Source organism: Protobothrops mucrosquamatus, unplaced genomic scaffold, assembly GCF_001527695.2.
Source record: "Protobothrops mucrosquamatus isolate PMUCROS unplaced genomic scaffold, P.Mucros_1.0 scaffold4394, whole genome shotgun sequence".
NCBI lineage: Eukaryota > Metazoa > Chordata > Lepidosauria > Squamata > Viperidae > Protobothrops > Protobothrops mucrosquamatus.
Window position 1 is genome coordinate 1 of NW_015390307.1, and position 14,723 is coordinate 14,723.

Genomic DNA, 14,723 nt, shown 5'->3' on the forward strand with positions numbered 1-14,723 from the left:
TTTTCCCCCCCCCCCCCCCAGAAAGCTTATCTGCCTTCTCTCTGCTTTGTCTCTTGACCCAGCCAGGATAGACGCTCACACGTTCGGCTTCCTCGGGGTTAAACCGTGGCTTATTGAATAAACCTCAACCTGGTTAAGTCACGAATCCCACCTTACGAACCCCGAGTTTGCCTCTAGTGATGGCACTAAGCTGAAGAAACGCGACCGCATGGTTTAGCCGTAACGTGTGAAGACGGATTTTATCTCTCTCTTCCCCCCCCCCCCCCCAACTAAGCCAGCAGAAGACCGTAGTTCAAATGCAGGCGTCAGGGTGGTTAAATGTTGGCTGAATCCGCCTGAGGATTTCCAACGCCCCGGGCTGGCCGGCTGGCACAAGACAAGGCATCGGATTACCTTTCCTAGCTTTAGGATCTCCTCGTGGCCCCCGTTCCGTGAATAATAACTTACTAACATGTATGACCCTGGATCAAAAAGGGCCCTCCTAGTACGGGCCGGCTTAGCTTTATCTTCTAGGGTCGACAAAAATGCATCAGAATAAAAGAGCCGGAAGGGACCTCGGAGATCATCTAGTCCAACCCCCTCCCTGCTCAAGGCAGGAAATTTAGATGCCAGCAACTTAAGTCAATTCCTGACGAGTTTACGATCACACACCCCTATGGTTGTCTCTTTGCGGAAAAAGCGTTGCCGTTTCAACCTTCCGTGGCATCTATGTTTTTCATTTATTTTTCAGTTTAGCTTTCAGCCTCGGGGCTTTCCTCGTGGTCTTCTTTCCCAGGCTAGTCGGAGGCGACCTGCCTTCGCTTTTTGACATCAGCTGACTCTCTCATCTAGATCTACCAAAGGAACGGAGAGAACCCCCCCCTCGGGGGAACCCACCAGGTCGACGTGAATATAAATCCTTCGTGTTCCCAGCTAAATAACTCGGGGATGTCCCATCCTGAATTCTGCGCGCCTGGCGCAGCTCGAAGGAGATCCGAATAAACCAGCCCGCTTCCAGTTCTAGCTTGTCTCCGCCACTGCGTTCCCACGACCCCCGCGCGAGCTCAGCCCGGCTCTTTCCAGGTCTAACACGCGCATTCCCACGCCAGGATCCGCGAAGCTCCCCATTGCTTAGGCTCCCCACTCTGCCCGCGGCGTTAGCTTAGGGATCCTGGGCAATTTTAGCCCGCTAGATTCTTTCTTTCTTTCTTTCTTTCTTTCTTTCTTTCTTTCTTTCTTTCTTTCTTTCTTTCTTTCTTTCTTTCTTTCTTTCTTTCTTTCTTTCTTTCTTTCTCTTTCTTTCTTTCTTTCTTTCTATTTCTTTCTTTCTTTCTTCCTTCCTTTCTTTCTTTCCTCCTTCCCTCCCCTCCCCTCCCTCCCTCCCTCCCTTTCCTTCTTTCTTTCCTTCTTTCTTCCTTTCTTTCTTTTTCTCTTCCTTCCTTCCTTCCTTCCTTCCTTCCTTCCTTCCTTCCTTCCTTCCTTCCTTCCTTCCTTTCTTTCTTTCTTTCTTTCTTCTTTCTTCTTTCTTCTTTCTTCTTCCTTCCTTCCTTTCTTTCTTTCTTTCCTCCTTCCCTCCCCTCCCCTCCCTCCCTCCCTCCCTTTCCTTCTTTCTTTCTTTCCTTCTTTCTTCCTTTATTTCTTTTTCCCTTCCTTCCTTCCTTCCTTCCTTCCTTCCTTCCTTCCTTCCTTCCTTCCTTCCTTCCTTCCTTCCTTCCTTCCTTTCTTTCTCTGACCCCAGTTTAAGCTGATCGTCTGAACCGGGCCTCAGTCTTAGAAATAGCCCGAAGCTGTTCTGCCTTCATTTCAGGATCTGGAGAAAGTTTCTCCTCCAACTTTGCACCCCCCCACACACCCACACCGCCCCGCCTCCACTCAATAAACCGTATTTGTGAGGGGGGGGGGTGTCCAGCGGGGCCACCCCCATAAAATCAATTTGGGGGGGAATCACGAAATAATCTGCCCCCGCCGTGTCCTTTGCGGAAGGAAACGCATCTCTCTGTGTGTGTGTGTGTGTGTGTGTGTGTAGGAGGGGAGAGCAAAAGAGCCCGTTCGGGTGGGGGCGTGGTGGTGCCACACGCCTCCCCGTGGGTCTCCCCTCCCCCTCCCCACCCTTCCCCTCCCCGCCTCCCCGTGGGTCTCCCCCCACCCTCTCCTCCTCCCCTTTCCTTTAAACTTGATGGATCTGCGCGCTTAATGGGCCATCAAAGCGAGGGGAGGGGGGAGGGGGGAGGGGGGGTGTCGCGCCCCTGCCTTGACGTCAGCAGAGGGCTTTATAAAGTGGGGGCGCCGATGGACACCCCAGAAGCCAAGACTGGCCTGGGCTCAGCACCGGAGACACTGAAAGCATCTCCGCGCTCCAGCCTCGCCGCCTCGTCGCCGCTATGTTCCCTTGCCGCCTCCACTGCGCCCTGGCGCTGCTCGTGTCCGTGTCCGTGGCGTGGAGCACCGTGGCAGCGGCGCCCTCCGACCCCAGGCTCCGGCAGTTCCTGCAGAAATCCCTGGCCGCAGCCGCGGGGAAGCAGGTAAAGAGAGCCGGCGACCCCAGGCGGGGTAGGGTGGGGAAATGGCCCGAAGAGAGAGAGAGAGAGAGAGAGAGAGAGAGAGAGAGAGAGAGAGAGGAGCCCTCTGAGCGAGTGCAGAGCGCCGTCTGCCGCGCCCGATCCCGAGAGCTGCGGGAAGCTGGATCCGACAGGAAGAAAGGGAGATTCCCCTGCTTTGTTGACTCACTAAAGGCAAAGGTAGACTCTTCCTGTCCATGGAGGTTTAATTCCTAACTCTCTTGGGGAGGAAGGACCTTGAAGCAGCTGGGCTAGGGTAGCCCAATGGTTTGGACCCTCCGAGGACCTCCAGGTAGGTAAACAGCGCTCGAAGATATGAGCCTCCCCCCCCCCCCCCCCCGAGCCTGGCTGATTTCCACTGGAAGAAGTTCAGGGATAAACTGTTACTGAACCTGGAGGCTTTACGGAGCTGCTAGGACGACTGAACTCAGTGCTGAGTGGTCCCTTAGTGCCGAGATCGGGCTGAGGGTCCGCACCCCAGTGCGGTCGGTAGGAGCAATATGATAGACAGACAGACAGACAGACAGACAGACAGACAGACAGACAGACAGACAGACAGACAGACAGGAAAAAAGGGAAGAGAGGGAAGGAGATGGAAGCATGGAAAGAAGCTGGAAGAGAAGGGTATGGAAGGAAAGGAGGAAGGAGATGGGAATGGAAGGAAGGAAGGGAAGAAAGGAAGAAAGGAAGGAAGGAGATGGGAAGGGAAGGAAGGAAGGAAGAAATGAAGGAAGATGGGATGAAAATAAGGGAGAGGAAGGAAGAAGATGGGAATGGAAGGAAGGAAGGGAAAGAAAGAAGGAAGAAAGGAAGAAAGATGGGATGAGAATCAGGGAGAGGAAGGAAGAAAGGAAGGAAGAAAGATGGGATGAAAATAAGGGAGAAGAAGGAAGGATATGGGGATGGGAAGGAAGGAAGGAAGGAAGATGGGATGAAAATAAGGGAGAGGAAGGAAGGATATGGGGATGGGAAGGAAGGAAGGAAGGAAGGGAAAGAAAGAAGGAAGGAAGAAATGAAGGAAGATGGGATGAGAATCTGGGAGAGGAAGGAAGGAAGGATATGGGGATGGGAAGGAAGGAAGGAAGGAAGGGAGATGGAAGGAGATGAAGAATAAAGGAGACGAAGAGATGAGAAGTGGAAGGAAGGAGTGTGAGAGGAATAAGGGAAGGAAGGAAGGAAGGAAGGAAGGAAGGAAGGAAGGAAGGAAGGAAGGAAGGAAGGAAGGAAGGCAGGCAGTCTGCCATTGCTGAGGCATTGAGGATTCTGGTGAGGATATCTCTCCATCTCCCGTCCTCACTGTTTTTATAAAAAGGCAGCAAACATATTCAACACACCTCCCTCCTCCTATTTTCCCCACAACCACCCTGTGAGGTGGGCTAGGTCGAGACCCAAGTCACCCAGCCGGCTTTCATGGCTAAGGGGACACTTGAACTCCTGGTCTCTCGCTTTCTAGCCCGATGCCTTAACCCCTAAACCAGATTGGTTCACCTGTCCTGCTCCAGAAGTAGCTCACGCTTGAATCAGGATTGCAACTCATCACGGAGGACACACACACACAGAGAGAAATAGAGAGAGAAACGGGAGGAGAGAAACGGAGAGATAAAAACACACAGAGAGAAACAGAAACGGAGAAAAAGAAAAAAACAGAGAGAGAAACACACAGAGAGAAACAGAAACAGAGAAACATATATAGAGAGAAACAGAGAAAGAAACAGAAAAACACAGAAACATAGAGAAACGGGGAGAGAGAAACAGAGAGAAAAACAGAGAGAAAAACACACACAGAGAAACAGAAACAGAGAGAGAAACGGGGAGAGAGAAAAACAGAGAGAGAAAGAGAGAAAAACAGAGAGAAAAACAGAGAGAGAGAGAGAGAGAGAGAGAGAAAGAGAGAGAGAGNGGAGAAACACACAGAGAGAAAAGAAAAGAGAGAGAGAGAAACAGAGAGAGAAAAAAACAGAGAAAGAGAGAGAGAGAGAGAGAAACGGGGAGGGAGAAACACACAGAGAGAAAAAAAGAGAGAAAGAGAGAGAAAGAGAGAGAGAGAGAGAGAGAGAGAGAGAGAGAGAGAGAGAGAGAGAGAGAGAGAGAGAGAGAGAGAGAGAGAGAGAGAGAGAGAAACGGGGAGAGAGAAAAACACAGAGAGAAAAAAAGAGAGAAAGAGAGAGAAAGAGAGAGAAAGAGAGAGAGAGAGAAAGAGAGAGAGAGAGAGAGAAACGGGGATGGAGAAACACACAGAAAAAGAGAAAGAGAGAGAGAGAGAGAGAGAAACGGAGAGGGAGAGACACCGAGAGAAACAGAGAGAGAGAAACAGAGAGAAAAAGAGATTTTTTTACTGTTCGTTTTTAGCGCAACACAGCCGCTTTTCTAGAATAACCGCGGCGAATTCTTCCACCCATCTCAAAAATCTGGCGGTTCTTCTCTTAGAAAGGACCCTTAGATCTACACCCCCCCAAAAAAAACCCCTCATGCCCCCCCACCCCCAAATAATTGTATAGGACCGGGATGAAATCCTATCCTGGAAAGCAAGGCGGGAATCCGTCCCAACGAACGAGACTTTTTTGGGGGTGGGGGGGGTGGGGGGGAGCGTGGAACTCTCCAGGGTTCTGAAAAGACAGACCGAGATTAAACTCGGATCGCCAGGCTTGCGGATGGATGCGGGTTGAACCAGTACACGGGCTGTTTTCGTGGTGGATGCATCCCCACACCCACACACAGCCCACAATACACAACACACACACACACACATACGCAATGCTTTCAAGTTTCTCAACACTGGAGTCAGAAGACGAGAGGGGTGGCTGAACGTTGAGTTGACATCAAGTCACTTGCCTTGGAGAATGCCCCAAATAAGACCAAAGGACAATCCCACGGAAGACTTCTAGGCCTGGAAAGGGACCTTGAAGGTCTTCTAGTCCAACCCCCTGCCCAAGGCAGGAGTCCTTATACCAGACAACTGGTTGTCCAATATTTTTCTTGAAAACGTTCAGTGACGGAGCACTCACAACTCCGAGAGATAAGCTGATGTGAGAGCAGTGGTTTCAGACTTAAAAAAGGCATCGTGGTTTGTAGCAGATAGCTAAGAAAAAAAAGGCTTAGTCCAGCATACGTCCATAGTGGAAAAAAGGCACCACAGGGCTTAATATCAAGAAAAAAACCTCAAAAATGCATTTGAGAAAGTCGTCACGCAAACACACGGACTCTAACGCTTGCGATAAAATCCACGAGGCAGCCACTTTTGCAATATGCACATGCTCCTTCTGAAAAAAAGATGATTAAGAAGGTGGCAAATAACTATAATTTCTTTATGGATAGGGGTTTGAAAAGAGGCAGCTATAGAAGAACAGAAGTGTAGAATATTATGGTCCTACGACACAAAAGCTTCTGCCCAGCGTAATATTAAAACTGGGCTATCGTGCGTCGCCCCGTAAAAATAATTCCAAATTCGCTACGGATTTATTTGTAGAAAGAGATGATTCAATAGAGAAGAACCTAAGTCCAGAATATGACATGTTGTACTGAAAAAGAGGGGGAGAGTTCCACCTGCTGAGTTATGAAAACTGGCCTGCCGTATATAGAATTGTGAAATAACTACGCAGCGACATTCGTGTTACGCAGCCAAGCTTAGGGTGCTGTCTGTGATTAAACCAATTGTAGAAAGCCAGCACATCTGTTCCTCTAAAGACAGTCGCTAAATGAGAGGCGAATGAGCAAGAACTGCGAAGAAGAATCTGAATTGCACCAGCTCTGCAGAAATAACACAATTTTGCTTTCCGTCCTGCGCACAAATATTTCTCTCCAAAACCACGAAGGGAATGAAGTTCGTCTTATAAATTTCCGGGGCGAGGAACAACCCTAGAGAAGAAACATGGACTTAGAGAAGAGTCCATGTCGATTCTAAGTTTTTCCAACTTAGAAACCTTAAGATGGGTGGACTTCAACTCCCAGAATAGAATAGAATAGAATAGAATAGAATAGAATAGAATAGAATAGAATAGAATAGAATAAAAGCAGGAATAGAATAGAATAGAATAGAATGCAATAGGGAATAGAATAGAATAAGGAATAGAATAGAATAGAATAGAATAGAATAGAATAGAATAGAATAGAATAGAAGCTGGAAGGGACCTTGGAGGTCTTCTAGTCCAGCCCCGTGCTCAAGCAGGAGAACCTATACCATCTCAGACAGGTGAATGTCTAGTCTTTTCTTAAAAATCTCCAGTGATGGAGCGCCCACGATTTCTGGTGGCAAGCTGTTCCACTGGTTAATTGTCCTCACTGTCAGGAAGTTTCTCCTTAATTCCAGGTTGCTTCTCTCTTTGGTCAGTTTCCAACCATTGTTTCTCGTCCTTCCCTCTGGTGCTTTGGAGAATAACTTGACCCCCCTCTTCTTTGGGGCAGCCCCTCAGATACTGGAACCCTGCTATCATGTCTCCCCTATTTCTTCTTTTCTCTAGACTAGCCAGACCCAAGTTCCGCAGCCGTTCTTCGTATGTTTTAGCCTCCAGGCCTTGGATCATCTTAGTTGCTCTTCTCTGAACTTTTTCCAAATTCTCAACATCTTTTTTTTGTGATATGGTGACCAAAATTGGCTGCAGTGTTCCAGGTGTGGCCTTACTAGGGCTTTGTAAAGTGGTACTAATACCTCGCGTGATCTTGATTCTATGCCTCTGTTTATGCAACCCAGGCTTGGATCTGCTCCGACTTTTCGTGAGAAAGAGGAATACGGCTAGTCCTCTATTTATGACCGATTGCTTAGTGACTATTTGAAGTTATGAGGGACCTGCCTTGGGCTTATTTAGAGATGGGAAGTCCTGGAAAAAAAATACTGGAAAAATTGAAAAAAAAACCAACAGGTTTTTCCCCCCGTTTTTTTTTTTCCCCAAAAGGCTTTGGAAAAAAATGAAAAATCAAACCAAACCCAATTTTTTCCAGGTTTTTTTTCCCAGGTCTTCCCACCTCTACTTTATGACCCAGATTTGAAGTTCTGATGGGTCACACCTTTCCCACCTGTGATCATGTGACCAAAGGCCATTGCAGTATCCCGTAGTCACCTTTAACCATGTTTAACAATGGTTTTATTGAAAACCGGTATTTCCAAGTTTTGGCCAAACTGGGCCCACAGTAAATCATTGATCTGCTTAATGACCGCTGCAAAAAACATCATTTTACAACTGTCCCTATATTTTATGACCGTCCCGACTTATGACCGTGATGGTAGGCACCATTATGCTCGTAAATTGTTGTCTAAATGCACCTTAATCTGAGTTAGTGAAAGACCCCAGTGGCTACGTTTATTAGAATGTGCTGGGTCTGGCTTAATTTTAATCTTCGCTTAATGTTCTTATTCTTGTGGTGTAGTAAATAACACAGGATTATTCACCTTAGCTTGTTTGGTTTTCCTAGTTCCGTGCATTGTGGGAACCTGGAAAAACAAGTGATTTTAATAATGGGATACGGGAATTGTGTGAACTCAACCACCCATCCCCGAGTTAGCCATATTCATTCACATCTAACCAAGGTCAGGTTTAGCTGCGACTGCCTGAAGCTTAATCAGCTTGATGAGTTTTCTCCTCCTTTCTCAAAGTGTTGTACGAATGCAATCTCTGGTTAGTTTATAATAATAATAATAATAATAATAATAATAATAATAATAATAATAATAATAATAATAATAGTTGGAAGGGACCTTGGAGGTCATCTAGTCCAACCCCCTGTTCAGGCAGGAAACCCTATACTATTTCAAACAAATGGCTGTCCAGTCTCTTCTTAAAGACTTCCAGTGTTGGAGCATTTAAGAGCGAAACAGAAACAGCGAAACCGTTTGATGTGCGTGGTGTTAAAACCGCACTCAAAAAGGCTCAGTCAACAAACTATGATTAAAACAAACCGTGGCTTAGCATACCAGACAAGTCTACCCTCCCTCTTAATGTTTCTACCTCTGTGGGTTTCATTTTTGGTCTGTTTGAACGCAAGCACAGTGCACACGGATGATTATATAACCAACCAAGTCCCACGTTGTGTCAATTGTGTATCACCCCGGGATGCTGTAGATGGGGCAGACTGCAACTCCATTCACTTGAGCGAAGTCCAACCACTGGCTGGGGATGATGGGAATTGCAGTACAGCCTGCTGGGAAAGCAATTGCCTTTCCAGAGCGCACCGTAATGTCTTCCCAAAATTATATGTCCTTCTTTATTTTGCGACTCTAGAAAACCTTACATTAAAAGAGAAATACAGTATTTGAAATTAGCACAACAGTCTAAATGAAGAAAACTTTCCATAACTGTGTGACAGATATAAAAAAAAATTAAAGCCCCATGATAAGAGCCAGTAAATTTTACAAATAAGTAAAATGCAACATTTACTTATTTTTTAATAAACATTTATTTATTTACAAGTAAATAAAATAAAAAGCACAGAAGGAAATTTAAAACATGAATGGGACACGATGTAGCCTCACATAGACCGCCGTGTCCTCAGCAGAACATCGCAAAAATTATATAATAAGAGTGATTTCAGTTTGTGTAAGTGCCACATTAGACGTTGGAATTTGGGGGTATGCTGCTTAAAAGACGAGTTACTTGCAAATACAGGTAGAATCCATTTAGTGGCGGTTCGCCGCACTGCAAAACGTGACTTATGACCTTTTTTTTCACACTTACGACTCTTACAGAATTTCTACAGTCACGTGATCAAAATTTGGAGGCTTGGAAACTGGCATGTACTTAACGACGGTTGCGGTGTCCCCGGGTCATTTGATCCCCTTTGGCGACTTTCTGACGTGAATTCAATGGCAAAGCCATTAATGTTGTCGAGGGAGCTGTGTGAACACAGGTTTTAAAGGTCCCCCATGACCGGATCGCACGATCAGCGGATTCTGCATGTTAGGAAAAATGAACTTTTATATAAGGAACATATGAGGAACGGTTGCTGGAATTGAGTATGTCTCGTTTAATGACGAGAAGGACAAGGGGGGACAGGATAGCAGTGTTCCAGTATCTCCCAAAGAAGAGGGAGTCAAGCTATTCTCCAAAGCGCCTGAAGGCAGGACCAGAAGTAACGGATGGAAACTCATCAAGGAGAGAAGCAACCTGGAACTGAGGAGAAACTTCCTGACAGTTAGAACAATTAACCAGTGGAACCATCTGCCTCCAGAAGCGGTGACTGCTCCAATACTGGAAGTTTTTAAGAAGAGACTGGACAGCCATTTGTCTGAAATAGTATAGGGTTTCCTGCTTGAGCAGGGGGTTGGACTAGATGACCTCCAAGGTCCCTTCCAACTATTATTATTATTATTATTATTATTATTATTATTATTATTATTATCCTACAAACCCCATGTTGGTAGCGATGGGAAATTGAGAGCACGGTAGGTAGACCTCCACTTATGACCGTCGCTAAACCTGGCGGTTGTTAAATGAGGCACACCCAATTTCGCAATTTCTCTGCAAAGCACTCCAGTCCTTTAGGGAGTTGGCAAATCCTTCTTCCTCCGTTGACTTTGCGTGTCGGAAGCCGGCTGGGAAAGTTGCAAAGGGTGATCATGTGACCTCCCCCGGGAGGCTGAAACCGTCGTATAGCCACGCTGGTTGCCCATGGGCTGAGTTTTGAACTCAGGACTGTGGGGGATGCGGCCACAGCTGGAAAGGTGAGACCTGGTGGGACCTGTTTAATTCGCCTTTTGGATCTGGAACGGTGACTGGAGGCCGGGTGGCCCAGGGGTTAAGGTATAATAGATAGAAGACTTACATCTATATCCCAATGGAAGAATTCTACACGCAGCCTGCTGTCTATCAAGGGAGCGAGGTCAGGACAGTGGAATTGAACCCATGACCCATGTTAAGAAAATGGAGGGGGGCTGCAGATGCTTTATCTTGAGTTGTGGATGCTCCATCATTGAAGGCTTTTAAGAAGAGACTGGACAGTCTACTGCTTGAGCAGGGGGTTGGACTAGAAGACCTCCAGGGTCCCTTCCAACTCTATTCTATTCTATTCTATTCTATTCTATTCTATTCTATTCTATTGCATTCCATTCCATTCCATTCCATTCCATTCCATTCCATTCCATTTCATTCTATCCTATCCTATTCTTTCTCTATTCTATTCTATTCATTTTCTGTATTCTATTCTATTCTATTCTATTCTATTCTATTCTATTCTATTCTATTCTATTCTATTCTATTCTATTCCTATTATTCTATTCTATCCTATCATATCCTATCCTATATTCCAATATTTATTCTATTCTATTCTATTCTATTCTATTCTATTCTATTCTATTCTATTCTATTCTATTCTATTCCATTCCATTCCATTCCATTCCATTATTATTCTATTCTATTCTATTCTATTCTATTCTATTCTATTCTATTCTATCTAGAAGAATGTGTGCTGATCTGGGTGTGGTATTTACGTGGTGTTTGCTTGGGTGTGATTTTTTAGTTGTTGATCGGGTTGTTGATGGCTTACTTTTGCTGTAAGTAAAGACACTGGTGCTTAATTTCTGCATGAATATTTTGAGGCCACGCAGGACCCACGATGCAACTTATTGCAAATGCCTGGCAACATCCTAAATAAAAAAAAACCCCATATTTTGGTCACCACGATTCAAAAAAGATGTTGAGACTCTAAAAAGAGTACAGAGAAGAGCAACAAAGGTGATTAAGGGGGTGGAGGCTAAAACATATAAGGAACGGTTGCTGGAATTGGGTATGTCTAGTCTAATGAAGAGAAGGATGAGGGGGGGCATGATAGCAGCCTTCCAGTATTTGAGGGGCTACCCCAAAGAAGAGGGAGTCAAGCTATTCTCCAAAGCGCCTGAAGGCAGGACAAGAAGCAACGGATGGAAACTCATCAAGGAGAGAAGCAACCTGGAACTAAGGAGAAACTTCCTGACAATGAGAACAATTAACCTGTGGAACTGCTTGCCTCCAGAAGTTGTGGGTGCTCCATCGCTGGAGGTTTTGAAGAAGAGATTGGACAGCTATTTGGCTTTAATGGTAGAGGGTTTCCTGCTTGAGCAGGGGGCTGGACTAGATGACCTTCAAAGTCCCTTCCAACTATTATTCTATAAGGATCTCCTGCTTGGGCAGTGGGCTGGACTAGATGACCTCCAAGGTCCCTTCCCACTGTTACTCTGTTAGGGTCTCCTGCTTGAGCAGGGGGCTGGACAAGATGACCTCTGATGTCCATTCCAACTCTTATTTGGTAAGGATCTCCTGCTTGGGCAGGGGACTGGACTAGAGGACCTCCAGGGTCCATTCCAACTGTAAGGGCTTCCTGCTTGGGCAGTGGGCTGGACTAGATGACCTCTGATGTCCATTCCAACTCTTATTTGGTAAGGATCTCCTGCTTGGGCAGGGGGCTGGTCTAGATGACCTCCAAGGTCCCTTCCAGCGCCATCGTTCTGCTCTTCCTGTCCAGTCCTTTGACCCGGCTCTCTCTTTTCTTCCCGCCTTCCCAGGAATTGGCGAAATACTTCCTGGCAGAGCTGCTGTCCGAACCCAACCCGCCGGAGAACGAGGCCCTGGCTTCCGACGACCTCTCCCGCGGGGCCGAACAGGATGAGGTCAGGCTGGAACTCGAGCGATCGGCGAACTTGAACCCGGGCCTGACCCCTCGGGAGCGCAAAGCCGGATGCAAAAATTTCTTCTGGAAAACCTTCACTTCCTGTTAGCTTTCCAACTCTCCTTTCCGTCCCTTTCTCTCTTTCTCGCTCTCTTTTCTTAGTCTCTTCACGCCAGGAGCTGAAGACTGTAATATATATATAAAAAAATGATATTAAAAAAAAAAGAGTCCAATTTGGTTTTGAAGCTGTTTTAATAAAAACTTTCCGTTTCAATTGTACACACCTTCCTGGAGTTTGTGATCTCTCTTTCTTCGGAATCCCCCTCCCGGAAAACCGACCCTGCATTTTGGCTGATTTAAATTCTTTCTCTCTCTCTCTCTCTCTGGCAATAAAGCTTGTGTTTCAAAGTGTCCTGGTTGCAGCTTTTCTCTATCATTGATGGGTTAAAGCTCGTCCATCGATCCGTGGATCGACCGATCGATCATTAATCGTCCGATGATTGAAATTCAAAGCGAGACCTCATTACCGTTCCAGGTCCTTTTTTAACGCAGTAAAAAAATCGAGCAAAAGCCTTCCAATAACAGATCCGAAATTAGGAAGGCCTCCTAGAATGAGGGTTAATTAGGTTAAACACCCAGGTTAAGCCGGTTGTGTGAACAGAAGCACAATATAACTAGACACGCTTCCTAGAATGTGGGTTAAGAAGAACACCCAGGTTAAGCCAGTTGTGCGAATAGAAGTACAATATAATTAGGAACCTTTCCTAGAATGTGGGTTAAGAAAACACCCAGGTTAAGCCAGTTGTGCGAACAGAAGCACAATATAACTAGGAACTCTTCCTAGAATTAGGGTTAGGAAGAACACCCAGGTTAAGCAAGCTGTGTGAACAGAAGGCGACCCCAAGGGGGAGGGCCTTCTCTGTGGGAGCTCCCACCCTCTGGAATGAGCTGCCCCCAGAGATCAGGGTGATCCCTGATCTCCCTTCCTTCCGCCGCGCCCTTAAGACATGGCTATTCCAACAAGCGGGACTGGCCTAGGGCAATTTTTAGAGGGGTTTTAATCATATTTTAATTAGACAACATTTAAATATTTCTTTTTAACTAATTTTAATTTTGTAATTGTTATTGGTGTATTTTTAATTGATTGTCAGCCGCCCTGAGTCCGCAAGGAGAAGGGCGGGATATAAATTCAATAAATAAATAAATAAATAAATAAGCCAGTTGTGTGAATAGAAGCACAATATAATTAGGAATGCTTCCTAGAATGTGGGTTAAGAAGAACACCCAGGTTAAGGAAGTTGTGCGAATAGAAGCACAATATAATTAGGAACTCTTCCTAGAATGAGGGTTAAGAAAACACTCAGGTTAAGCCAGTTGTGTGAACAGAAGCACAATATAATTAGGAACGCTTCCTAGAATTAGGGTTAAGAAAACACCCAGGTTAAGCAAGTTGTGCGAATAGAAGCACAATATAACTAGGAACGCTTCCTAAAATTAGGGTTAAGAAGAACACCCAGGTTAAGCAAGCTGTGTGAACAGAAGCACAATATAATTAGCAATGCTTCTTAGAATGAGGGTTAAGAAGTTAATACCCAGGTTAAGCAAGTTGTGTGAACAGAAGCACAATATAATTAGGAACACTCCCTAGAATGATGGCTAAGAAGTTATACATGTTTTTATTCACACAACATGCTTAACCTGAGTAGTGACTTAAATCATCTTCTGTGTTGGTTTAACAAAAGAAACCATTGATGTATAGGTTGTCCAGTGTGATATAGGCACTACATCCCTTACGCGTAAAACTAAGGAACATCTTAACACAATGAGTTGAGCGGCCCTTTTGATGGAACAAAGTTAAGCTATCGAATTAACCCGTTTGCTGAATTTTCACACAACATGGATCCAACGAGAGGCCGGCCTCCGTTTGCGCAACGCACGAACTACACACGCACTTATACACATTACCTAACCAACATCGCTATTGACTCAGCTTGGCAGGTTGTAGGAAATCATTTTAACCTGTCCTTCTTAGGCCATAAACATGGTGAGAACGCAGCCGTGGCATTGATTTAAAGAGCCTGCAAGAAAATAGCAGGTGTGCAAATGGCTTTGTGTGTCTCCCCTGCATGCAATCAGCCCGCCTTCAAAGTTCTAACCGAAGAAAAATCGATTGATCCTTGATATGGAAATGAAAAAGAGATCAGTCGTGGAAGCGGAGGGGAATAATGGCTTCAAAGGAGATGCTGCGGGCTGCTTTTGGGAGACCTGCTTTGTTCCACTTTGGAGATAAGTGATTAACGCAGCTACCTGAGCATCATCCAGAAAGATCTTCCATAGGAATAGAGAAGACCCAGCTACTTTCCTTCCTTCCTTCCTTCCTTCCTTCCTTCCTTCCTTCCTTCCTTCCTTCCTTCCTTCCTTCCTTCCTTCCTTCCTTCCTTCCTTCCTCCCTTCCTCCATCTTCTTCCTTCCTCCCTATTCTCCTCTCCTCTCCTTCCTTCCATCTATCCTTCCTTCCGTCCTCCCTCCATCTTCTTCCTTCCTCCCTATTCCTCTCTCCTTCCTTCCTTCCTTCCTTCCTTCCTTCCTTCCTTCCTTCCTTCCTTCCTTCCTTCC

General features: G+C 45.8%; 1 protein-coding gene across 1 annotated transcript; it reads left to right on the top strand.

The window, feature by feature from the left end:
- The first annotated feature begins 2,360 nt into the window (after positions 1 to 2,360).
- SST (somatostatin) lies at positions 2,361 to 12,216 on the top strand. Its single transcript, XM_015828319.1, has 2 exons — positions 2,361 to 2,501; positions 12,004 to 12,216. The coding sequence occupies exons 1-2, from the start codon at positions 2,361 to 2,363 to the stop codon at positions 12,214 to 12,216; spliced, it is 354 nt and encodes a 117-aa protein (XP_015683805.1).
- The last annotated feature ends 2,507 nt before the right edge of the window (positions 12,217 to 14,723 follow it).

Excerpts from the sequence above, each read along its gene's own strand:
- SST (XM_015828319.1), top strand. The coding sequence starts at position 2,361 with ATGTTCCCTTGCCGCCTCCACTGCGCCCTGGCGCTGCTCGTGTCCGTG. Across the intron at positions 2,502-12,003 it reads CCGCAGCCGCGGGGAAGCAG|GAATTGGCGAAATACTTCCT; the intron begins GTAAAGAGAGCC and ends CCGCCTTCCCAG.